General features: G+C 43.2%; 1 protein-coding gene across 1 annotated transcript in view; it reads right to left on the reverse strand.

The window, feature by feature from the left end:
- The window catches only part of ITPK1 (inositol-tetrakisphosphate 1-kinase), a 227932-nt gene that overhangs the window by 93244 nt on the left and 106785 nt on the right, over positions 1-27903 (reverse strand). Inside the window, exons 3-4 of the mRNA XM_054025384.1 lie at positions 21559-21684; positions 1418-1535 (exon numbers count right to left, since the gene is read on the reverse strand). Coding sequence (XP_053881359.1) covers positions 1418-1535; positions 21559-21684 — 244 coding nt within the window. The remainder of the gene's footprint in view (positions 1-1417; positions 1536-21558; positions 21685-27903) is intronic.

Here is a 27903-nt window from a genome sequence, read left to right on the forward strand (position 1 = left end):
GAGTGGCTACTCTTGACTTAATCCTAACACACAGGAGTTGGCTCAAGAGCTAACTGTAGGCTTTAGTACTCCCATGACAAGCAGTTAGATTGTACAATAATTTCAATTTACCAGTGTGCATGAAAAGACAGCATTTCTGCTGCTGCTCAGAGTAATAAATATGCTCCCCATCAAACACACACCTTGTTTAACTTAGATCAAACCCCTATTCTCATGCTTTCAAAAACAAAAGCCTAGATTCTGGAGTACAATTCTGCTATGAAGGACTGTGTCTGCAGCCTCTGCCCATTACTAACACTCACATACCTAACTCCAGGAACCAGCTGTTCCTTCTGCTACAAACCCATTGTGATGCATGGCTATTGAGGGTTAAAAATCCTGCAAAATAAATAACCCTCAAAAGACATGTGGGTAGATAATGTTTGTGGTTTTGTGTATTTACATATGTATGAGTAGGGTCGACAATGTAATCAACAGTCCCTGTCTATGCTGTCTTCTGATAATTCAGAGGTCAAAAGAACATCCTAGCATTTAAATGAATTGTAAACACAGGATATCTCTGTATTCATCTCTCTTTGAAATGTATAGCAAATAATCTGAGAATGGAGGAGGAACAAGCAAATTGCCTTATGTTAACTCTATAGCTAAGTACCAGTGATGGACCTCCTTCAAAGTCATGCTAATTACCTTCTGAACTCCTAACTTGCCAAAAGACAAGAAATTGTATACAAGATCCTGGGGTCTGTCATCTCAGATCTGCTTAGGCTTCACCAGGGGAAGTTTGAGTCGCAAGGCTAAGGTCCCAGTTTTGCTGGTACACCCTGAATATGATATGTGGACATTGGACTATAACCTATGAAGTATTTCTAAAAGAACACTGCAACTACAAAGCTCACCATCTCTGCTATGAATCTGCACCTAAACGAACTGAATCATGTCTGTAAGTATATTGATCTTTTAACCATATTCTCTCTCTTATTTTTTAATAAATTTTAGTTTCGTTTAATAAGAATTGGCTATAGTGTGTATTTGGGTAAGATCTGGAATATTCAATATCCTGGGAGGTAATGTGTCTGATCCTTTGGGATTGGTAGAACCTTTTCTTTTATATGATGCAATAAGATTTTCAGAAATCATCATATTTGACATAGGTACCTGGATGGAGGCCTGAGGCTGGATCACTTTAAGGGAACAGTGTTGTTTGGACTTGAGTAACCAGTGAGGTAATAAAGCAGATGTTTTATGCTGGTTTAGTAAATCTAAGTACTGGAATATCCACCAGCTTTTATGGGATTGTCTGCCCCATTCTTTCCAGTTCACCCTAATTGAGTGACCACAGCTGGCTCCCCCCTAGAACCCCGGTCACACCCACAATGCAAGGAACATGCTTTTCTGAAATGAAAAGTCACTGGCCTACCTTGCATGTAGGCCTCTATTCGCCGAATAAGCTCATAAGACTTGGATCGGTCCAGCAGCGTCCGGATAGCAGGAAGGGGGTCCAGGATGATGGTTTCAGGGTGAGCATCAATATACTCCTGCAGAACAAACATGGAGCAAAGGCTACTGTTAGATTTGCTGGACAGCATAAAAAGCACCAAAGCATGGGAAAATAAACTGGAGGAGAAGGTTAAGGACCCAATCAATCTACAGTTCCTCCTCCGAATGAGGCTGGCACTTCGTAAATGTAATTGTAGGGCATGTCTAGACTTTCTCGTCATTGACATTGTAAACTGGAATCCTGTTGAATACAAATATAATGCCAGACAGTGTTTAAGACAGTGACATCCAACTGTGGACTCATCAGCCCTGCAACCTGCTCTGCAGCCACATCAATTCAGAGCAGAGCCAGTGGTGAAGACTCACAATAGCAGCAGAGAGCGGTATTGGCAGGAACCATTAGGAGAAAAAGGACACAGTGCTATTGGGGCCAACCTTGTCATTACACTGAAGAGCTTAAACAGCATGTGGGCATCAGTCCACTTCAGAGTGCAGATCAGAACTACATTTGCATTATTTTACATTAGTATTACAGTCCCCTACCTGTACTGACTGCCAAGTGAGGAGCTAGATGATAAGGACTGAAAAAAGGTAGTAGGGCCAGGGATATTATTACTTCATTGAAACACAATGCAGTTTTCAAAGCAACAGCTCTATGTATCCATCTTGCCACCTCCCTAATCAAATGCTCCCTTGCCCGTTAGCTACGAGAACACAGCAACTCCCCCAGTGAGCTTCATATTGGGGGTATTGCAAAAGACGACCCGCAGCAGCGAGTCTCAGAACCTGGGTTGACCGACTCGAGCTTGCAGGGCTTGTGCCAAAGGGCTAAAAATTGCATTGTAGAGTTTGGGCTTGGGCTGGAGCCCGGGTTCTGAGACCCTCCCTCCTAGCCGGGTCTCAGAGCCCAGGCTCCAGCCCAAGTCCGAACGCCTACACTGCTATTTTTAGCCCAGCAGCGTGAGCCTGAGTCAGCTGACCTGTGCTCTGAGACTCCCTGCCACGCGTTGTTTTGTAGTGAAAAACTCTGAGCACCAAATTCCCATTTCTGACATCATGACCGCTGCCTCGTTACTATGAGGGAAATTTTATATATACCCCACTAGCTCTTGCCAATGTCTACTGCGATCTGAGATGCTCAAGGTATCTCTCTTTCATGCCCACATATGTGCATGCATACAAGAGGCCATGCGCCTGCCCACAGTGGTTCCATAAACTCAAAGTGATTAATGAGAGTCTCTCTCTCACCCCGTTCAGAGTTGGACAAGTAATTCCAAGCTAAAATCTGTCTTTATTCTTTAATGAGATTTCCTAATCAGCTTCCATTAACCTCCATTCATTTCTTCACATCTATTTACGTGGATGCATGGTAAAGGTTTCCATTAATAGCTGGTTTAATTAAGTACCTAAACAGGATATTCTTCAAAGAAAAAAAATAATACTCCAAATTATGCTCAGGAGTAACACAAGGCAGCACTGGGAGACACACTTCACTGGCTACTGAGATACAGTGAAAGGAATGGAGACATCTGATCCCAACGCAGACTTTACTCCCAGTTCTAAGCAGGTGAGAGTGAGTTATTTGTTCAACACCAACAAGTCTTTGCTTGCTGCTGAATGAATGCATTTAATTCACTGCTTGCTGCAGACGGATTATTCTTTAGACTTTAAGAGGAGCCAGTGCTGGGTTAGCGGCCCCGTCACATTGCTTGGATCATGCAGATGGATTTCCTTCACAGCCCCTTGGCACATGCTATGTGACACCACACACTTCTTACATATTTAATACATCTCCTAGAAATGCCATACAAATTGCTCTGAGACGTGTGCATGGCACTGTACAATATTCTACCACCACTTGGAAAGGGAAAGGAGCTGAGCTATCTTCATAGCAAATCACAAACATTCTCATTTAGTCAGCTGCCACGTGCGATATCCTTGCAAACGCTGGCCCTGACTACAAAACTCCTCCCTGCCTCCCCAAATGGAAGCCTGGCTCCATGCCTTTGTTTTGAGTCGATAGCATAAAACATGTAAAGGGGCATTTTTAAATTATCTCCCGACCACAGTAATCCCAGAGTCTCTATCTGAGACCCAGGTCCCTTCCTCAACTAGTGCCCTAAGCACTGGACCATCCTTCCTCTCTAACATGCCTGTTGGCTGCCTGTATGTCCCATTATGTTCACACACAAGCATACAGATTTATTTGAAAAATTGTGAGAAACATTTTAAGGCAACACAAACTATTTTACCTTAATTAAAAAAAAAAACAACCCCCACAAAAAAACTCTCCTCTCTCAGCTGAATTCCGGAGCAGCACCAACCAAGCGAGAGACACTGGGCAGTTCTCTAACTTAACTAATAATTTCCCATGTGGTACCATGTCAAATGCTTTACTGAAGTCCAGATTGACTTTTTTAGACAAGAAAACTGAATCTGTTATCTTATCAAAGATAGATATCAAGTTACGCTGGCATTATCTACCTTTAGTAAATCCATGTTGCATTTTATCCCATTTTCTGTTTACTTGCATGTCTAATTATGCTTTCCTTCAACATTTGTTTTAAAGTCTTACATATTTTTAAGGTCAGACTAACAGGTCTGTAGTTGCCTGGATGATTTTTTTGCTTCCCTTTCTTAAAAATAGGTACGTCATTAGCTATTCTCCAGTCACAAAATGCCACGTCCGATTTGATAGATTTATTAAAAAACCTTGCTACCAGACTTGAGGTTTCACATGTCAGTTCTTTCAGTATTCTGGGATGGAGATTATCCAGTCACCCCGTCTTGAGCACATTAAACCCTGACTTTTGCTTCCACCTCAAATGTAGTAATTTCTATTTCTATACACTCATTTAATTAGACATCCTGCCTTTGCCCCCATGTTGTACATCATCATCCTTTTTGAAAATTAAGGCAAACTATTCACTTAGTTTTTGGGCCATACTTACATTATCCTTAATCTCTACCCCCATCCTCACTGCATAGCAGCCCCGTTTTTTCTCTTGTTCTCTTTTGGTTTATATATGGCTCAAGAACCTTTTACTATTTGTTTAAATTTCCTTTGCAAGGTCTAACTCAGCTTGACTTTTGACAATTCTCATTTTATCCCTGCACTTTCTGACCATCCAGACATAGCTTTCTTCACTGATCAACCCCGTTTTCCATTCCTCATAGGCTCTCTGCGTACTCCTAATTCCTTTTTGAGGTGTTTCTTCATACAGTTAACCTGGAACCCTTCTCCCTACAAGTTTTTCCCCTTGGATACAAATTTCAGATCATTTTTGTACCTTTGACTTAAAGAAATTCCAAAACTCCTACACATTTAAGTCCCTGAGCTCTTCAGTTCAGTTGACTAATTCCCTTAATTTCTCAGTCTTCCCATTTGAACTTTAAAACCTTAGTTACTGACCTGTTGTTGATTAATACTTAGTCCTGCCTTGAGTGCAGGGGACTGGACTAGATGACCTCTCGAGGGCCCTTCCAGTTCTATGATTCTATCCTTCCATTTAATTTAAAATAAATCAGCTTGTGCTCACTCACAATCCAAGGTTATTTTCCATAACCAGCTCTTCTATAACGTCCTCACTACTTATCAATACCAAGTCTAAAACACCATCACCACTTGTTGGTACAGTGACCTTTTGATGAAGAAATCTGTTGGCTATCACAAACATGAATAACTGAGTCCTCCCTAGGAGCATTTGTTCTCCAATCTGTATCTGGGAATTTAAAGTCTCCTATAATGACAATTCCTGCTGGTGTATCTCTCGAATAATATTACACAGATCTCTGTCTATATCCAATCTGATCCTGGAAGTTTATAGCAAACCCCTCACACTACTCCAATAGAACCTCTGGAACAATCCATTCTCAGTGATTTTGACCCAAACTGATTCTGTTTGATACATGCTATCACTTCTGATTTCTTTACAGTCTACTTTATTATTGGATGTACAATGCTACCCCACTATCTTTGCCTCTCTATCTTCCCTAAATAGCCCATGTGTCACTAATCATCAACCCCTTCCACGTCCATTTCCCTTTCCTACGGCCCTTTTCACCATATTCTGCCAGGATTCTGCTGTGGCTAGCCCATGCCAGCTGACTCAGGTTCGCAGGGCTCAGACTTGGGGGCTGTTTAATTGCACTGTAGACTTCCCGGCTCTGGGATCCTTCCACCTTGCAGGGTCCTAGAGCCCGGGCTCCCGCCCGAGCCCAAACGTCTACACCACAATTAAACAGTCCCACAGCCCAAGTCCAACTCCGCTGACATGGGCCAGCTGTGGTTGTCTAATTGCAGTGTACATACCTTCAGGCTGTAAGCTCCACAGTGCAGAGACCTTGTTGTTTTTCTGACACCTGACAAGCACCATGCACACTCCTGTTGCACTGTGAAATGATATTCTCTAGCCTAAGCATCAGCAACTCTGCATCTCTGATGGATATAATATAGAGGGGCAGGAGTGAGTATGTATAAGAAAAGCAAAGACATACCAGTCATCTTCTCATACTAGCAAGAGGGGAAGTATTGTGGCTAATGCACCTCTGCATGCTGTGTTTTCCCTTGACAACAACACTAGGCTCAAGGATAGTTAATTTCCTATCAAAACCAGAGCAGTCAGATTTTCAAATAAAGTCAGGATGCAGGCTAGACAAAGGGGGTCTAATCAAAAGGGCCCTCGCCCCCCAACCACCTCATCTGACATGCTCTAGAGATCTGAGAGCCAGCTGTCCAGACTGGCAGAGATGAGGCATCAGAAAGAGTTCTTGAATGGAGTAGAATTCAAAGTGAACACCAGGACTCCATGCCAATAAGATAATATTTTAAAGCCATTTTACTGCAACAGCAAAAAGTCTGTCCCAAATACAACCATCCTCAGCATTTTATGTCTGCTAAAGGAGACTGTGGAGCCTTTCATAAGCCCAAAGGGAGCTGCTAGAAGAGTTTCACAGGAGTTTATTAAAAATGACCAAACTGGATCATGTGTGTCATTAGGGCCATGCTGCAATTGTTTGCAATCTGGTTTGGTGTCAACAGGCTCAATCCTGAAGACAATGGGAGTTTTGTTTAAGGACTTCAGGACCAGGCCCAATAAATTTGTTTAGAAAAAATGAGTTCAGCTCCAGTAACCCAGTTATTTAAACCTAACGTTTTGCCTATTGGTCAAAGAGCACCTCAAAGAAGCACAACAGAATCTCCCATCTATTTACCTTCTTTATTTGGAACATTTGTAGCTGTCCCAACCTTGGCTCTGCCCTCCTTCTCCTCCTATCAAAGCTCATCTGGCTTGGCATTTTCAGAAGAATTCAACAATACCTTCCAGCAATGTTTTTTCTCTCTACCCAGCCATAGGAGGCTCTCAGACATGTGAAGGCAAAGAGCTCTGATCACAGATTGCAAGAGGGAATGGCTCATTTAACCAAGGGCTTGTCTACACACCCAATTAGACCGTGACAAACTGGGTGTGACTACCCTGCACTAGCTTGCTACAGTCTGTCTGTTTACACCCTGATGATGCACGATAACAGTTCCTTGAGGCACTTTGAGTCTGGTCAAAGCGCTCTAACAAACTGTTCGCGCACATTAGCAGGGTACACATGGGCAGTTAGATCTCAGCAGGCTAACGTGGCGTAGGTTCACATCCCAACTTGCCATAGTCTAAATTTACGTGTACACAAGCCTTTAGATGAGTTGACAGTCCTGAATTTGTGTAAATAAAGTAAAAAACAAAAAAAAGACCTTTGTTACCTAACAAGAATCATCATGGCCATGATTTAAGGAAGCATCCTTAGTCACAAAAGCACTTAAACATGTGTTTATGTCCTATTGAAGTAAACAGGATGTAAGCACATGCTGAAGAGCTTTCGTGAATCCGGACTTACGTGGTTAATATACAAACACTGGTAAGGGCAGGCACAATGACCACCACAGAAAAGTTTAAAAGAAAAGGGGGGGGGGGGTACCACAGGTGTTCCCATATATTTAGAATGGGAAAAAAATCTTCATAATTATTTCACCATCTGTATAGGAACAGCTATTTAGCAGATGCTGTCCTCTAAATGAGGATCACTGTATGTACGGACAGTGGGACAACTAAGCAGTATATTCTACCCTACACTGAAGCAAGGGAGTATCCAATAAAAAGGTTGAAACTTGATGCAATGAAAGTGGTAAGTCCTTAGAGTTTGAAGGAGCAGCCCTGTCCTCATGCCATGAACTTTGGTTCCCCTGCTTATGAAAAAAACTACAAATAAATCTATTCATGATTCCCAGGTGAGGAGAGTGGAAGAATGCCAGGAGTGCAGGCTACTAACACACAAGCTTCAAAAAGGGAACAGATGAGGAGATAGCTCAGTGGTTTTGAGCATTGGCCTGCTAAACCCAGGGTTGTGAGTTCAATCCTTGAGAGGGCCACTTATGGATCTGGGGCAAAATCAGTACTTGGTCCTGCTAGTGAAGGCAGGGGGCTGGACTCGATGACCTTTCAGGGTCCCTGCCAGTTCTATGAGATAGATATAAAGACAGATCCCAGCTCCCAACAAATCAAAAGCTTGGGGAGTCCAACTGGTCTCCTCAGCTCATTTCCATTCATCTCTACAAAATGACCTTGCACTTTCCTTCTCTGAGCTTTACCAAAAGTTTATTGCCAATGCAGACTAGTGGCCAGGCAACAAGCTGGAGGAGATTTAGGTTTCCCGACAATATTTTGAAAGGGCTCCATCCCTGGGCTGGAATTCAGCCTGACCCAGACAACGTGCATGTTTTTCTCCTTACAATCTTTGACAAAACAAAAACAAACAAGAAGAAACAAGAACTTATGAGCAGATCCTCCTTTGTGTAAATTTCAGACCTGGCATTTAGTTATGCTCTGTACCAAGCTTGCCGCTGGCAGGAGACCAACAAGGAAACTGGAATTCAAAGAGAGACCCACTATTTCCAGTTCTATATCAGAGGGCTCTGGAAGAAATGCTTATTCTGGTTCATGTGTGTGGGTGGGAGGAGGGGGAACAGGTAGGCTAGGATTGCTTGACATCTTAGCTGAAAAGGTAATAGGGGGAGGATTAGCCACTACAATTCTATTTTAAAAGACCTGGGGTACAGTGAATTGACATATCCATACCTGTAAATATCACCTGTTAGATGCTAAGAGATGGCGGATGAGCCATTTACTTCATCTGGATAACTTCTTGATTTTTACAAAATCCCCCGATATAACATATACATTAACCGTGGCAGCAATAATACTTAGTGTTTTCCCATTTTCACAAGCTTTATTCTTCCCTACACCCTTGTGAAGTAGATCAGCATTTTACAAGAGGGGGAATGGATGTAAAGAAACGCTTAGGAACTTGTCTAAAGCCACAGAAAAAGTTAACAGCAGACTCAGGACTAAAATACAGGAGTTCCTGGCTCCCTGCCTTGTGCTCAGACTCTCCTCCTCTGATGTACTTCACACACTTTGTTTTTGCTTTTTAAGGAGACACGATCAACCTTAACATTCTGATTGTTTTTTAAACATACTATGATTATAAGGAATATCTGAGATAACTAGAAACTCAAAGAAAAAATATATTCCTCTGTGGTTTTCTGGTTCACTGTGCATTGGACAGCAACCTTGTTTCATTGTTTTTCCCAGAATAGCAAGTCAAGGCAAGATTTGTAAAAGATATTTAGGTGCCTGCCTAAAGATGCAGTTAAGAACCTATTGAGATTTTCAAAAACGTAGCTGCCAAATTCTCATCTTCAGGCACTTAAATACATAGGTGCCGAGTTTCTAATCTTCCAGGGGGGTGCTCCGCCCAGGCCTCTCCCGAGCACGCTGTGCTCTCACTCTTCCCCCTCCCCCCAGTGCCTCCTGACACAGTGAAACAGCTGTTTTGCAGCGGGCGGTAGGCACTGGGAGGGAGGGAGAGGTGCTGATTGGTGGGGTCAGCGCCTATGCTTAAATACCTTCAAAAATCTGGTGCTCAGTGCCTAATCCTGCAAACACTTATGCATGTGAGATACTCATGCACATACGTGTTTGCAAGATTGACCCCTTAGTTAATTCCACCTGTGGGTGGGTGGGCTGGGGGGGAGGTCTTTCACACTACGACGTGAGAGAGAAAATGGGAAAAAGTATAAACCCACAAACCTTGATAGGTGGACTCAGAAGCAGGCGTAGTATTTTAAACTATTTTTAGCTCAACTTTTTAAAAAATTACTAGACTTACAAATTGGTTGTTTCCTGCTAATTCCTCAATAACTCTTATTTTCCGGTGTTACACAAAAGCCAAGACAGAAGATCATTTTTGCCTTTCAAAGAGTTTGCTGCCTTGCAACTTTTAAGGCACAGGCTGGAGATTGGGAGTGTGCAGAAGGAGTGATAGGCTGGTATGTAAAGAAGGGATAAATTTCATCCTGCCCATCCATTAGCAGAGAAAGCCACTGGCATTATCACCCAAAGGAAGTCCCAAAACTGCCGTTCCACTGGAAGTGAGGACTTCTGATGAAGGCAACTGATCCAGCAGGAACAGAAGTCTGGAAAATTTTCTAGCTAGGGCCCATGGTCTAGGAATATAGGGAAACAAGGGCACCAGCTGCTCCTGGCAAAGTTTGGGGTGAGAGGGTTCAGAAGGAGAGTCAGTAGAAACTATAAAAACCAAACCAGAAGTAAAGTTTATACACTTAAAATGCTCACTGATCACAGAAACCTGCATGTAGGGAGAGGTGGTGATTTAGCTTTTCACAAGGCTGATGTAACAGAATCTGTTAACAAAAAGTGGCTCTGGAGGACAAATTAAACAAGTCTGTGGATCTTCCACCACATGCACGATCGTCTTGAATCTGTCAAACTAGAATGGAGTTCCAGTGAATAAATTTTCCCAAGTCCCTGTATAGTCAAGACAGGCATCTGGTTAGTATTCTGTTCTAATCAGAACATAATGAGGTTTCTCTAGTCACAGCCTTTTAACACAAGACAAAACAGACACGCTGGCTTGTCAGAGTCGTAAACTTTGCTTGGAACGTAGGAGCAGGGGTGGCCATCTCACTAAGAGAACGTGAGGATTTTTGCTAGCAAAAAACATTCATTGGAGCATCGGCATTTAAATTGCCATAGCATTCAGAGATCCTATGTATTCCCAGACTGACCTGGTGGGGGTGCTTGGTTTCTCTCTCTTGCTCCAGGCTTCAATCAGTCAGACAGGAACCACAAAGGACTGTGGACAGTTCTGATTAGACAACACTCCCTCCACATTAGATCAATCTCTGCAGCAGACTTGAAATGGTCCTACTCTGTCTAGAAAAATCTCTAGGGCCTAAAATTGTTCCAGATGCAGTGTCTTGCTCCTTTAACTCCTCTGATGAGGCACTATGGTAGCAGGACCAGGCATCCTGGAACTGCTCTCCCAACAGATAATTCAATTAGTAACCCACCAAAATGTAGTGCCTCCGAGGTCAGCTGAACAGTTTTTAGCTCTCACTCCCATCTTTGCCCTAAAACTTGAATGCAACATTAATCAGAAGTGATGACTCCCTAGTGATCTCTACCCTCCCACAATAAAGGGACTGATACAAAGCCTAGCCAATGGAAAGACTTCCTTGCCCAAGATGTTCACTTCCACTGATGTCACTGAAGCCTGGATCAGGTGCCTTTTTCAGGATGGTTAGAGATCATTCGGTAGTCATCCCTCATCACTAACACAGTGGACGGTTTTTAGCTCTCACCCCTCATCTGCACAGCACACCTTTACAGACTCAAACGATGCGGGCAGAAGTCTAGCTGTGACACAGAGCCAGAAAAGGTTACACTACTAGCAGGCGTATTGACCCAGATTCAACCTTTAGAGACATATTAGTAGATAATGTTTGTGGGTTTTTTGTGTGTTTACATATACACCTCTACCTCGATATAACGTGACCCGATAGAACACGAATTCGGATATAACACGGTAAAGCAGCGCTCCAGAGGGGCAGGGCTGCGTGCTCCTGCGGATCAAAGCAAGTTCGATAGAACGCGGTTTCACCTATAACGCGGTAAGATTTTTTTGGCTCCCAAGGACAGCGTTATATCGGGGTAGAGGTGTATATTGTTAGAGGCTGACAATGAAACCAAACAGTTCCTGTCTATCCCTCTATTATGTTAATTCAGAGATCAAAAGAAGATGTTAACATTTAAATGAACTGTGAAAGTAGCAATATCACTGTCTTAATTTCTTTTTGACGTATATAGCAAACTACCTGTAAATGGCAGCAGATAGGCAATTGCTTTATGTTAATTCATGTAGCTAATTACCAGGAATGCTTAGGAAATAAGAGGTTACTTCAAAAACACTATTCTTCACCCAAGGAACACCTGCTGTCAAAAGGCTATCATAGCCTGCCAGTGATCTATCTAAAGAAATCTTGGGCCTTGATCCTTTCATCTCACATCTGCTTAAGCTTCATGAGGGGAAGTTTAAGTAATATGACTGAGGTGTCCAGTTCCATTCTGGATCACTCTGACATTAAATATTTGAACATTGGACTATACCCTAATGAATTAATTCTGGAAAGGACTTTTTGCAACTCTAAAGCTCACCATCTCTACTATGAAACGGACCTAAAAACTCTATTCGTGCCTGTATGTATAATGATTTTTTAACCAGTACTCTCTCTTTTTAAATAAATTTTAGTTTAGTTAATAAAAACTGACTGTAAGCATGTATTTGGGTAAAATCTAAAATATTTATTAACCTGGGGGGTAATGTGTCCGATCCTCTTGAATTGGTAGAACTTTTATACGATAAACAAGATTTTCAGTAATCTTCAGCATATTTGCTTTGGCTGTCTGGGTGGGAGCTCAACGCTGGGTTGCTTTAAGGAAACTGTATTTTTGACTTCTGGATAACCAGTAAGGTATTGTAGAAGCTGTTTTGTTGCTAGCTTGGTAAATCTAAGTATTAAAATAACCACCAGTTTGGGGGGATTGTCTGCCCATTCTTTGCAGGTTGCCCTAATTAAAGCAATCTCAGCGTGCTCCCCCTGGGATCCCGATCACACCATCTCTCAGCTGATCTGTAGAAGAACACATCTAGCAGAGGTGGAAAGTCAGTTGTTGGGGTCTGTTCCTCCATCTACAAGCCCCTCAAAGGCAGGCAAACAGTCCTCACCATTTTCAGTCAGTTTAAATGGTGTGACAAAGTTCTGGCCTTGACTCCGTGAGTCCTGCGTTTCCTGGAGGATTTTGCTAGCCTCAGAGGCTCACTGTGACCCTCCACATAGCCCTTCTCTCTCTAGAGGCAAGGGTCACAGTCTACTGAGACATTTTCATCATAAGCCAGCAAGGGAGGTGAGGAGAAACAACCCTCCCTCACACAGTCTCTGTTGTCTCTCAGTATCAGTGATTAATCAGGGAGGGGAGCCCGGGCCCACCCTCTTCTCCGGGCACCAGCCCAGGGACCCTAAACTTAGCAGCTATGGAAGCTGACTTTTTGGAAATAGGGCATGTAAAATTCCCTGGGCTACTTCCCCACAGCAGCCCCCACTCAATATCTTCTTCACAATTACCTCAGGGCCTCCTTCCTTGCACCTGATATGGATTCATACTACTTCGTTCCTCCAACAGCTCCCTCCTATAGCTCCTGACACCTACACCACACTGACTAACTGGGAGGCTTTTAACTAGTTCCAGCCAGTCCCTGATTGGTTTCAGGTGTCCCAATCAATCTAGCTGTCTCTCCTGCCTTCTAGAAGGATCTTAATTGGCCCCAGGTGTCTTGATTAACCTGGAGCAACTGCCATTTGGTTACCATGGTACCAGGGATTTGTTTAGCCTGGGGCTAACATACCTGTTCCTCACTACTTTACTGTAGCCATGTGGCCTTGCCCCATCACAATGGTTATGTTTTAAGAGGAGAAGTGAGAGCACACCTTAGAGGTAGTCTGAGGGAAAGTCAGAGGGGTTTCCAAGTCCATCAGCAGTGTGCACCCACTGGGCTGGAGCAGTTTAATCACTGGGACCACAGACACACCTAGTGTGGTAAACCGAAGGTTGGCCTTTTCTCTTTTCAGAGATAAGGCTGTTGATGCTATAAGCTTTCGAAGAGCCGTAACAAATCTAGACTATTCTCATATCCAATTTCTTCTCATAACACCATAAAGGATGCACTGCTCTCCAGTTCATCGTATCCAGTTGGTTAGAATAGCACTAACAGAAGTAACAGTTTCTACCCTGAAAATTATATTCAATAGCAGGACAACTGGCTAGCTGGGAAGGATATATATCAAGCACTGCAAACACCTGACTGACTGGTCTGCTCAGGATCATCAGAGTTTCTTTCCCCAATTTACTGAACAACAAGGGAATGAAACGAATTCCCATTTTGAATGCAATAGCGAGGAGGTCACAAATACCACGCTCATGTATGCTCAGCCATATACACTCAAATAGCTAAGCTGTGGGGTTCATCAGTGTACATATTGAAAATTTGTTCATTGATTTCTTTTTAAATTGACTCTCTCTATAAACTGAGTCTTAAGAGTTATTACTCCCTGAGAAAATACTTCTCTGTCCATTTTCAATGGCTTGCAATAGATTTAGAGATATTTATCACTCTGCTTCCCTCCTTTGCTCCCTCCCCTAAACTCTCCTCTGTCTCTGAGGACACAAGAGCACTTTCTCTAAACAGTCTCTCTGGCATGCTATTCAGCACTGGCAGCACTCTCCTCTGCCCTGCCAAGCACTGGGTATGTATTTTAATACAGTGAGCAGCATACAAATGGTGCCATCAGCCATGGTGAGCTCTTCCTACATGCAAGTGACAAGAGGGTGTGTCTAAGTCAGCAACACACATGTTCCAGAGGTTCCTGTGCCTGGTTTATAAAGGGATGGACCATCATTCAGAACTTTGCTAAGATGCATTTCCACCCTCTGTATCTCGTTCACCAGAAAAAAACCAAACCACTCTGACTTGTTTTTGTTTTTTTATTAATAGAACCACAACCAGGAAGCAGAACAGTCCAGTGGATACAACACTAGACAAGAAGCCAGGAAACACAAGCTGATCCTGGCTCTGCTAACCTTCTATTTGTTCACAGGCATGTCACATCATCTCTCTATGCCTCAGTTTCTACATCTGAGAAGTGCTTTGAGTTCAATTAATCAAAAGCATTTCGGTATTACTATTGTAACGTGCCTCTATGAGCCCATTCCAGTCAGCTACTGCAAACTCATAGTAGTTATCGTCAGAGATGGGGGAAAGAACCAAATGCATCCCCTTATAATAAACAATTCAACTTAGATTGTATATAGTTTGTCCATAGATCTCAAAGTGCTTTACAAAAGAGGTCTGTATCCTTACTCCCATTTTATAGATGGGAAATGAGGCATGGGGAGGGAAGCGATTAAAGGATTAGAAAACATGCCTTATAATGACAGACTCAAGGAGGTCAATCCGTTTAGTTCAACACAGAGAAGGTTAAGGAGTGACTTGATCACAGCCCATAAATGTACCTACCTGGGGAGCAGAAATTTGATAACAGACGGTTCTTCAATTCACCAGAAAAAAAAAAAAGATACAATAAGATGCAAGCTGAAGCTAGACAAATTCAGACTAAAACCAAGGTGCAACTTTTACCAGTGGGGGTAATTAACCATTGGAACACTTTACCAAGGGTTGTGGTGGATTCTCCCTCACTGATAATTTTTCTCTCAAGACCAGAAGTTTTTCTAAAGGACAGGATCCAGTTCAAACTGAAATTAATTCAGGGTAGCCCCATGGCCTATGTCATACAGGAGGTCAGACTAGATGATCACAGTGGCCCCTTCTGGCCCTATGATTAGGACTAAGATTGTGTCACAGAGGTCGCGTAAGTCACAGAATCTGTGACTTCCGGCAACCTCCGTGACATTGGGGACCCGCAGCAGCCCAGCCGCCACGAGCAGCCCGGCCGTGCTGGGACGCCCCCTCAACCCCGCAGCAGACCTCGGAGCTGCTCAGCAGCTGCGAATGCCCCCCTCCCCACAGCTCCCAGCTGCCAGCAGCAGCAAAGGGACCCCAGAGCTGCTCCGGGGGTGGGGGAGCGCACAACTGCTGAGCTGCCGTGAGCAGCCGTTTCCCCACCCCCCCATCCAGCTCCCAGCCGCCGCCAGCAGAGGAACCCCAGAGCTGCTCAGCAGCCATGGGCAGGGGGGAGCCCCCAGCAGCTCCCAGCCGATGGCAGCAGAGGGACCCTGGAGCTGCTCAGCATTGGCAGGGGGTCCCCCAGCAGCTCTTAACTCCGCTCCCCAGCTCCAGTCCCACAGGGTGGCAGGGGGACCCCCTGCCCCAGCTCCAGTCCCACAGGGCGGCAGGGGGACCCCCCGCCCCAGCTCCAGTCCCACAGGGCGGCAGGGGGAAGCTCCCAGCCGCTGGGACGTGGGAGGGGGCAGGGTGCTGGACCCTCCTCCCTCCCCACTTTGTCAGGGATGTTTTTAGTAAAAGTCAGGGACAGGTCATGGCTTCCGTGACTTTTTGTTTATTGCCTGTGACCAGTCCCTGACTTCTATTAAAAATATCCATAACAAAATTGTAGCCTCACCTATGATCTATGAAAAGTGACTCACCCAAGGTTACCCAGCAAAGCATTGGCCAAGCCGGGAACTGAACCCAGGTATCTGGAGTCTCAGTCCAGTGCCATATTCATGAGGTCACACTTCTTTGCAAGAAGCGGATATAATCAAAAAGAGAAGCTATATTAGATATTAACTTCACTGAATGACCAAGAAACAGTGACAGGGGAAGAGGAGAGCACAGCGAGTTCCTTTTATGCATTTTTGGATTTTTCACTGTTATTTTTATTTGTGGTTAAATGTAATACTCCTAAAAATGAAGGCCTCAAAGGCAGTAACTAGAGACAAACATTTCGCAGGTTTCCACACATAGCTGGGTCAATGCTCCTCAGTCCCAGCCAGCAGAAGCCCTCCTGGAACACTTTCAGAGATGGTTAATCATTGTGAACAGAGCAAACCTGTATGGTCGTTAGGTGAAGTGCACAAATAGGGGACTAGGATAGTCCAGTGATATTATCTAGGATTTAAACTCTAGAGATGCTAGTCTAGTGCACTAACTGACTGGCATCCCCTGGCTCCTCACTAGTGCAGCTCTGGTTTTACACAATACGAGGATATTCAACATTCATCCTGTGCTTTTCATCCAGTTTATAAGGCTCCTAGCAAAGTAGCTCATTTAACTAATCTTATACATTAAATCCCAATACAGGGAGATAGCAGTTTGTGGATTTATACTTTATCTGACCTAGGGAGGTGCTCACTGATACTCCCCTCAGTCTCTAATATCTGGTCTGGAAAACTAATAGAAAATGCTCTCCCGGCAGTAACATTTTGTAACTATACGTAGCCTGGATGAACAAGTCTTGTTATTGGCCAATATGTCAGCTGGCGAGCAAAGGGCATTATTGACTGTTATATTGGCATATTCCTCAGATACGGGAGTAAGTACCAGATTTCTTTCAATAGTACTTGACACAATCCTAATTCAGACTATTATGGTAAATTACATCAGACTTATTATCGGACTATTTTAGATTAACTTAATAAGGATCATAATACTGTTTTGCTGTTCTATAGTGCTGCTTATAAGAAGATTTCAAAGCACTTTACAATTAATTAAATCTCAACAGCAATGGTGTAAATATTAAATCCATTTTACAGATGGTTAAACTGAGGCATAGAGAGACAGTGACAGCAACACCACACAGCAAGACAGAAGCAGGTCTAGAAATAGAACCCAGGAGCCCTAACATCTAGTTATGTTATCTAACCTCTGGGCTATGTTTTGTCCTAGTCCACATATACATATTGAAGTTAGATACAGAAAACCAAGCTAACAGGCTGTCAATTTGCTCTCTACCTTGTCAGAAGAATGCAGTGTTGTTGGAGACAGGCAGCTATGTGAAAATAACTAATGGAACTGAATAGCATAGAGGTCTATCCCGCACAAGAACAATTCATTATGATGCAAGTTCCACAAATAAGAACCTGATGTTAAGTCATACATTCCTCAGCCAGTGCTTCATTGGTACTTTGCATACGACTTGCAATGATCACTGACTGTATCCTCCCATCTATACATTAATAATCATGATTCAAACATATCTTCAGTCACTGATTTGATGGGTGACCCATTACTTTACATTGTGCATGAGGTTAAGACCAAGTCAATAAGAGAGACTGCAACCTCCAAAGAAATGCTTAGCAGCACGTATGGGGTAAGGGTAAGCTGGGAGAGATGTAAACCAACAAACAACCAACAAAGGTCTCTTCTGTTTTTCCCAACCTCTAGAGAGATTTTGAGATCATGTGGTCCACCAAGGAGAAGTAAAATGCTGGGTGACTAGAATCCCATATGTACAGATATCAAGTGCTGTAGAATAACCTCAGGGAACAATACACCTTGTTCATGGGATTCATTTGAACAGTTCATAGTGAGTTGCTCCCAGGTTTTACAAAGAGGGACTTAACTAGGCTATGAGATATTTAATACTGAGTACATCGGAGTGACCACAGGTCCTGGATAATTAATGGTTCAAACACATCCCGGAGAAGAGGAGTCAAAGGAGAGGGAGAAAAATCTCCCTCACACAGATGCACAGTTCTGAGCTGAGAACTTTGCTCAAGAACATAATTGGACAATTTAGTAATTTAGGAATGAAATAAAGAGACCATATGGTATTCACATGTATAATACGCAGCTGATTGCAGATATATAAATGGAAGGCCCCAGTAGCATACATCAGCAGAACACAGGCTCTGAATGCAATCATCTCGTAGCTACTACGTAGCTGAAGTCAGGCAGTTCTGCAAACAGATCTGACACTACCGAGTATATATATCCCCACTTACCATACTAGGACAGGAGCAATATACCTGTTGGTTCTTAGCTGTACCATGAATAAACATTAAATTATTTAAAACAGTACGCTAAGCCCTAATTTGTTAAACTATCCGCAAAGTAATCTAGCTTGCATATACAGACAGGTTGTCAGCACAGCAAAGGCTGTAGTGTAGTCTGAGCAACATGTAAATCAGTCATTAAAACATAAACCAAAAAGCAATTTAGCTCTAACACCAGGAGTCAGGTTTCCAGCCTAATGTGCTTTAACACAGTAATAGGTGATGACTTTTCAGCGCACCCACTGGATGTCCGCCCCCGTCGCTAGTGAAGATAGTGCACTTTGTGCTATCTTCTTTAGCAAGGTGGGCATTGGAAAGGGTGGCTAACAAGGGAGTAGAGAACTCACGGAGCAGGATAACTGAGGAGCTGTGGTCAAGTAATGAGATCAAGAGGTAGCAAGGAACTGGTCATGGAGCTAAAGTATGAACCCATAGTTTATATTCTGGAAATGACCGGAGATTAAATGTATTCTCAACAGATGAGTCATATCACGTCCACTGACACTTTCCTAACAAAACATTTATATGGTCAATGGCAGCAGGGGCTGGAGAGGGATTTTTTTTCTTTTTAATTATTCCAGTGGTAAAAACAAGGTAATAAGATACAATAGAATGATGTTAAAAATACCACAAAGCATATAACAAATCAACTAAAGCAAGGACTTCAACTTGAGGATATCACTTCATCCCAACTCCAGCTTCGCAACATGCAAGCCACATATACAAGATAGCACCCCATTAACTTCTCAGTCTCCACATTAAGGACAGAGTGCATATTCCTTTGTGTTGTTTATTTGATACTGGATCCTTCATCTTGGTATTTAAACACCAGCTTTAAGAAAAGATTCTCCCATATTTATAATCATGGTGCCCTTCCTTCCAAAACCCAACAATTAGAAACTGTCTTATTTATTTAAGAGCTATTAAATACGCTGAGCTCATTGAACAAAGAACAACCTTCTTGTGCACAAGAACATCAATTAAGAGTTCTGGTTTAGGAATAAAAGAACCTGGATTTCAGATACTAATTGGAATGGGTTTCCCTTATTTAACTGACTTTCATCTTGGTGGTCCCCAAAAAGAATAGTTTGTATTAGTGATACAGTCTCAGCAGCAGAAATGTGGGAACCAGGAGCTGCAAGACAGTAACTCAGTTTAATATCATGGTCAACCACTATTTTTCTCCACAGGAAATTAGGTATAAATCTAAACTACAGTATTTGTTATATATGATTAAAAAAAAAATCAGTGAAGTGAACAAATAATGCATCGAAATCTCTCCATATTTTATATACATACATACACTCGTGTAGATGTATAAATAAAAACTGCTTAGTTTCACGTATTTTCTCTTTCCTTTGGATTCCACAGCAGCTGATGAAGATCTCTGCTAGTGTCTAATGCTGGAAACCTCTCTGATCTTCCCTTTCCCTTAGGAATCACAAAGGTACACATGCTCTGTCTTTTCTAACAGCTAGAATTTTCAACAATTAATTAGTTATCTTTGGGCAGTTGTCTTAACTTCTGGGTCTGCAATTTGAGGTTGCCTGTGTATATGCTGGGGAGGAAGAGAAACCCAAACCCTGTATTTTGCAACTCCTTAATCTCAGCAATGGATTGCTGAGTCCATACATCAACCTGCTGACTCTCTAGCATGCTCCACCTTGAGCATAAGCTTTTGTCCAGTGATGATAATAATTAATGGAGATATCCCATCTCCTAGAACTGGAAGGGACCTTGAAAGGTCATTGAGTCCAGCCCCCTGCCTTCACTAGCAGGGCCAAGTACTGATTTTGCCCCAGATCCCCAACTGGCCCCCTCAAGGATTGAACTCACAACCCTGGGTTTAGTAGGCCAATGCTCAAACCACTGAGCTATCCCTCCCCCCAGATATGTCTAGGCCTTAGTTTCCCCATCTCCAGAGTGGGGATAATACTTCCCTCACACAAGTGTTGTGAGGATTAATTAGTTAGCTGATATTTGAGAAAGTCAAGTGCTGTATGGGTGCCAGGGAAAGGCATTTGAAATCTCCCCCACCTCCAAATCTTTTCTCAGTAACTCCCACAATTTCCAAGTGCAAAAGGTAATGGACATCTCTCTTAGTCTGTGATAAATATTCGTCTTCTCCTCAACAAATCAGAACTAGAGGGGCTATCCCTGCAAATCAAACTTGTTATTTCGCCTAAGAGTTTGACCAAGGCAGGAGAAGGGGGAAGATTTTGTAACTCATTAAGCAGAGCAGAAAGAACACCCTTTCCTAGGAGTCCAAAGCTGCCAAAGTTTTGTGCTTTGTGGTTTTTAAAGCTGATGTCAACAGCATACACAGCAATTTCTTGTGATGCTGTGTTGAATGTTGCCTCTCTCTTTGAAAGAGAAACATGCATCATTGCTCAAAGTCACCAGCTAGAAACAATTCCTTTTAAAGCTCTGAACTCATCAGCATTCCCATTACTGATGGGAGGAGATCTTTGGAAAAACCTGCTCTCTGGATACTATTTTCATCACTAACATGTCTGCATGGCTTTCCTGCATATCTGGCCTATACTGTAAACTTCCCGGGGAGAAATAAATAGAAGAGTCTCCTCAACCGGAGACAGAACACTACAGAAAAATTCACAACGGCTCTGCTTTGCGTGAATCATAAATCTAAGGGGATAGAGAGAGCAAGGGCTTCCTCGATAGGAAAAGCTTGGGGACAAGCCAACTAAGGATTTCTATGCACCCTTCTGAAGTGGGAGAAATCTGGCACACGAAAAAAATATTTTAAATTGTTTAGTTACGTATCTTTGGCCCAAGGCTGTCTTCAGGGATCTGGGGAAAACCCTACAGACACCTACTCCTCTTTAGAGATAGTAGCAATGTTTCTAGGATGATGACAGGAGGACGCTAGGGTGAACTGGGCATTGCATTGCTTTCCTCCACAATGTAAAATCTACCCAGGGCTATGGCATCCAGTCTAGCTCAATAAAGCCACCTTTCCCAGAGCTCTCAGTAGGTGAGCAGCAGCGCACAGGGAGCTGGTTTAGTCACGTGTCCCTACTCCGTGGAAAAGGATTAAACTGGCAACACTAAGAGCCGAGCCTCCTGCTCTGCTTTGTGCCTCCACCTTAAGCGCACAAGGGCTGTGAAAAATGACACTCACCTGGAACCTGTAAACCAACTCCAACGACTGGCTGTCATTTTGGTCTGCTTCAAGGATGACATCTGTCAGTTTATGTATGATCACGTCCAACGGGCCCTGATCTTCTATTGGTTTGGTAAGGTCAAGCTGGAGGATTTAAAAAAACAAAAAAAACCCACTTATTAAGACATCCACAATCAAATTCTTTATCCCCCCACCATTCCCTTTTCAGTTCTCAGTGTCAAAGTATTTCCCCGAAGTGTGAGGTGTTGCTCTGGGCATCACTCTTGGCACTGACCTCCAAATGTCCTGGGGTGTTGCTTTAATCTCATCCATTAAAAATGCATAGAAAGTACCTATTCGCTGGGCAGCTGAAAAGTCGAACTTTGCATAGAGGTTTCTGAAGTAACAGGTTATATCCAATATCAAGCATCAGCACCCAAACCACTACGAGGCACCTTTCATCCAAAGATCTTGTAGAGCTTCACCTGGCCCTTTCTGAGCTAGGGCACCAGCACGTATCCTCTCCTCATTCAAATCCCTCCCCCAGATTCGCTTGTGCCACCGGACATATATTTAAGAAACAAGTCAATGATATTTATTGATACGTTTAAAAGAAACGTGTTCACCATGTGGTGTTTTGGTCTTTGCTGAATAACCACAAGGAGCAGCATTCAGTTAGCAACTCTGTGATGAGCATCTTGGGTAGAATTTTCAAAAGTGTCTATGCGACTTCAGCGTCTAAGTCATTTAGGGGATTGGAAAATTTCATTCAGCATAAACATCTAGACAGTCTCATGTTCTAACAACGATGCCAGGTTATCAATATTGACAAGTTAGTCACATGTCAAAAGATAGTGGCCTGTGCAATCTCTTTCTACCAGTGCCGTTGTATTTAGGCACATGAAACAACTTTAGCTTGTAAAACCACAAACAGAACTGATTTTAAAAAGGAAAAATAAAAGCAGGATCAAAAGATGTGTGCACAATAAACTGAAAGCAAGCCTACTCTTCAGACACACGCATATATCATTAATGTTCTCTTGGAACACACAACTGTAATCTCTACAGGACAGGGCCAAGTCTGTTTATAAGATGCCACGTACAGCAACGTACAACAGATTTATAAAAAAAGAAAGATTTAAGGTGGTCTAGAGTGGTGGACCTTGGAAAGTCCCTAAGGATCTTCATACAACAAAGAGCTCCCTGCACATCTCCTGTTGAAGCATCTAACGTAGGTTCTGCTGTTCCCTGGTTTGTCCACCAAGCGTCTGAAACATACCAGAATGAACATGCACAAGATGGAAGATTTAATAGCCAGGTGCTTGCAGAGTTTTAACTGTGGATGGGTTTGAGTTCCATTCACAGCCGTGATCCTGCACACACATGCATGCTTAACCTTCCTACTGTGAATACTGCTGTTGGTTTCAGTGGGACTAGGAACAGCAGTAAAGTTAAGCACACACAACTGTTTGCAGGATCAGGGTCCAAATTATATGAAATACTACTTAGTCCAGGATCCATGCGGAATGAGTAGCTATGCTTCTCTCCAAAAGCAGTAGGTGCTTTGAGTCTAGATCTTCAATTACTAAGGAAAGGAAAGGAAAGAAGAAAAGACAAGACAAGACAAGACAAAACATCCAGTTCCAGATTGACACTTTCCACAGCAGCCTATCATCTCTTACATAAAAAAGGCAACAGAAAAGGGTCTGTTCAATTAGGTCTGAAATCCCTAATCCCTCAAGAGGTGCAGAAATCTAAACCAATCCATCTTCAGATCATCTAGCTAGGAAGACTGTAAGCAAGAAGCATACAAGTGGGCCAGGCTGGTTAGTTCTCTACATTTCTATTGTCCTTGCAGTTGGAACTGTAGTGACAAACTCAGAAAATGAAAAGACAATCTTCCCCATCAGTAAGGACTAGCCATGACCCAAGAATAGAAATGAGCCTGTAAGGCTCACACATGCATGTTGAGCACAGTGTCATCGGGCAAAACGCTTTCTGTATGAGAGTTATTTGTGTTGTCAAATAAAGATGGGTATGTTTTCGGAATGGAAACAAACCACATATTGTACACAAGTCAGACAGATGGCATTAGGACACATACCCATCAAGGAGCAATCTGAATTTCTTCCTCCATGAACAAAGAATACCAAATTCAACATTCTAATAGTTTACTCAGTCCAGAAATTCAGTGCTTACTAGGTTGCTTTAACTGGTTCTTTAAGGATGAAGGGATAGCAAGTACATTTCAACCACACAATCTGTAGTTTTATCCAATATTATGTGGACCTGAGGATCAGACTGTTTGAAAAAATAAATTCTCTGTCTTCTAGTGAGAGCCATGGAAGGTAAACATTTCTAAACTGTTCAGGATTTGGAAGAGTTCCACCTTCCTTTGTATATTGGCATAAAAAAGTCCTTGAAAAATGAAGCCTTTTCAAGAGGAATATCAGCTCCAGTCACAAGTCAGACAAAGGCTAGCATAAAATTTCTGATGGTCTCTGCTGAGAGAAATAACAAGTTAGTGCTTGTCAGCTGGAATCTGAACCCTCCTTCTTCCTGTTCCTTTCAGTATTCTTCTCCAACTGTTCCTTGCATTTGACGTGATCATCCGAAGGTTTATTTTCAAGTAGAAGCAATGCCATGGCAACGAAAGTGAGAGAAAATGTTTACCATCATCAGCGTGAAAATGTTTAGGTTGCAACAGCAGCCCATTTGCCTCCATTTGATGGAGGGGATCTTATTAGAATATGTCAATTTCACTTGATTGCTTCATCCAACAAGCAAAATTAGGTAAACGAATGACAGAGGAATGAGACATGCAGAGTGTAAGCTGCTAAGATGTAGCAAAATGCAAAATACCATGACTATGCTTCCAAGGTGTTACAAATACACGTGTTGAAGAAAGCAATAAGTACTAGAGATAAACCACATGCACGCCGAACTTACATTAGGAACCTTGGTCCTTCAGCATAAATCAGACCTTAAGCTAGAGGTCTCCCTTACCACACAATAATAGCAGCTACTGGAGGGGCGGAGGGGACAGGCAAGCATAGGGAGTTAATTTCCAATAAACAGAATTTAATTTTTTTCTGCAGAACGTTGGTGATTTTTCTGTATTCTGTGGACAATACAAATGTCTGGTAAAATTCCATTAATTTCTGTTGGCCCTGCCTGCAACCCCACATGCTGTGTTTAAAAATAAAATCACATCCGAGTGAAAATCTGGATCTGGTCACTCAAAAGACACATCAACGGCAAATGCAAGTTTTAGCAAAAGAAGAAATGCTATTTTTCTAAATGTTTAAAAATCTAGTTTTGTTTCAAATTTTTTTAAATGTTCCTGGTACATGCTACAATATACTGTGTTTCACAGTGAGGCTCAATTGGATTTGTTGCTTAATGCTCGTCTTTGGAAATAGTTTGGATTATCATTTGAATCAAATGAAGTCTTAATACCATTCTGTTCTCTTAACGGTGGACAGACCTTGTGCACTTCTGTCCTTGTGACTTTTCTGGTCATTGCTCCCCACCTCAGTCTACCCCCATTCCTTACTCTCATCTTCCCCCTAAAATGATTCTCTGTATAAACCGATTAACACACCCATTGTTGAAACCTCTCTCTCCAAATCTTTAGATGCAAAAACTCCTCTAACTTGACCTGACATCTAGTGGTGACAGAATCCGAGATTGTGCCCTTTACCCAATGACAGTCTATCCTGAGCAGGGAAAGCCTGTGTGCTATGGGTGAATCTTTCATGCTTGGAAAATGGGAGGAGGGAAGAGGAGTAGTGGAGATCAAGACTGTAGCTCTGACCTCTCTGATTAAGAAGGTATCAGAATGGTCCTTCGTGACAACCTCTGTGGCACTTTTGATGTTCTCCTGGATGCTAGAGAAACGGACAAACACTAAATTTGTTCTAAGGCAAAGAAGGGTTTTCTCCATTTCACTTTCCACTCCACGGGAGGGGGGACTGGGACAGGCTATACCCACTAAGGCCTTGGCTACACTTACCAGGTAGTTCGACGGCTGGAAATCGAAGTTCTGGGTTCGACTTATCGCGTCTAGTCTGGACGCGATAAGTCGAACCCGGAAGTGCTCGCCGTCGACTGCGGTACTCCAGCTCGGCGAGAGGAGTACCGCGGAGTCGACGGGGGAGCCTGCCTGCCGCGTGTGGACCAAGGTAAGTTCGAACTAAGGTACTTCGACTTCAGCTACGTTATTCACGTAGCTGAAGTTGCGTACCTTAGTTCGAATTGGGGGGGGTAGTGTAGACCAAGCCTAAGATTTCCAAAAGTGCAGAATCCAAACTCTCTACTGGTAATGTAGATGTTCTCTGGCACAGAATGCTCCTTCCTCTGAACAGGAAGTACATCACCAGCTTGAGCCAGGAAGTACATCACCAGCCCTTTGTTTCTCAGTTCCAGAGGCTGTATATGGTATTCCCAATGCAGTTCTACTGTACGCTTATTCAATTAGGTCTGCGCTGACCCAGAAACGTTTGGAATTCATTTCAGGTCTGGGAATTCAGCCTATCAAAGTCCACTGAATCCAGGCTTTCAGATTGTTAGCCGCCTTTCTCCCCTCCTCGGCAAATTTCTACTCTGCATCTTTTATTGCCCTTTGTTTTATGATCCCTTTGATATAAATGCACCCTTTTGCTTTACACTGTTTAGCCTTGGTGTGCAACAGTGATGTGAGTCATCAAAAACAGTAATGAGCTATGGGTTTCATTTGTACATTGCAAGTCTTCAAGGAGCTGAAAGCTGGCACGTTGGTGCGCACAGTAGAGTCCGCCAGCTCTGGAGAAAACAGCCTTTGAAAACCTTTAAACAGATTGGAGGGAGAGGGGAACAGATAGAAGTCACTCGCAAAATCCAGTCTCACTCTTTCCCCTTAGCTGAAGATGCTACAGAATCCATTGTCAGAAATAAAAGAAACAGATGCAAAAGATCTACTATAGCTTATCTGCCAAGGAGACACTTAGTGATTTTATTTGCAAAGAAAACTCAGCCAGGATTGTATTTTATACATGTATGAAAAGGCTCTTTCCTGACAGCAATGTCTGGGAGTGACTCTAATTTAAGATATAGCAGCTTTGGTATAACACAGGTAATTCAGAGAGACTAAAACACAACAAGCAGATTGGCTCAGCACTTAGTGGTGTGTCACTCCACCCAGAAGGATCCCGGAGTTCAGACCTTGGTGTCTCTGGGGTCCAGTCACAAGCATAACTTAGTTCTAAAGTTTCCCATGTACTCCCCTCTCAGCCATGCATGCGTGTGACAGTGACAGCCCATAAACCTCCATTAGCTGGGAAAACAAATATCACCCAGAAGTCACAAGGTGAGCTCCAGTTGCCACCAAGTGACATTAGTAATAAGAGTCACTACATTGGAGGGCAAGGGTAGAGAAACTTCCTGTAGGAAATCTATGAGGAAGATATTAGCTTATGTGGTTGACCACAGACTGGTCCTTTTTAATCACCCGGGGGTTGGGGAGAGAGAGCGCGCACACGCGCACACACACACACACACTCTAATAATTGGGCTCACAATTTTACATTATGGTGAGCTCAACTGTAAGGAGTGAAAATTCAAAAAGCGTCACAATCTCCTGTGACAAATATTAATGGGAAAAGATGCAAAAGGGAGACAAAGATTAAATTAATCCAAACAAAGAGTCCGACTGATATCATTCAAGGAATATGTTCAGATCTTGCTGACGGCCCAACAACAAGCCAACCAGGAGCGACTATTTCAGCAGATGGCAACGCTGATAGAACAGGTACCAAGTCCTCCCCTAGGCACGGAAGGGGGCAGCGCCAGTGATGGGCTCGGAGGACTACCGGTGTGCCTTGCAAAGATGGGGCCGGGGGATGATCCCGGGGCCTTTCTTGTGACTTTTGAGCAGGTTATGACCGCCGTACAATGGCCCCCCACACATTGGACCACTATTCTAGCCCCCTACCTAACAGGCCCGGCACAAGCCGCTTATCGTAACCTCAATCCGCAGGAGGCGCTGGACTATTCTAAGGTCAAGGCTGCTGTCTTAGACCAAACGGGCATCAGCCCCAAAACTTACTGCCAGCAACTCCGCAGAGAACAGTATGCGCCGGGAGCCAGACCACGAGCCGTGGCCCAGCGAATCCACGACCTCTGTTGGAGGTGGCTAGAACCAGAATGACGGACAAGTGTTCAAGTAGCCAAGACTATGGCCCTAGAGCAGTTCCTGCAGACCCTTCCCACCAGGGGGAGGGAGTGGGTGCAGAGACACCGCCCAAAGACCCTCATGGAGGCGACCTCCCTAATGGAGGATTACCTGGCAGCAGAGGGAGAACAGAAGGCCAGCCCCAAAGGGGG

This window comes from Malaclemys terrapin, chromosome 4 (assembly GCF_027887155.1).
Source record: "Malaclemys terrapin pileata isolate rMalTer1 chromosome 4, rMalTer1.hap1, whole genome shotgun sequence".
Classification (NCBI taxonomy): Eukaryota; Metazoa; Chordata; order Testudines; family Emydidae; genus Malaclemys; species Malaclemys terrapin.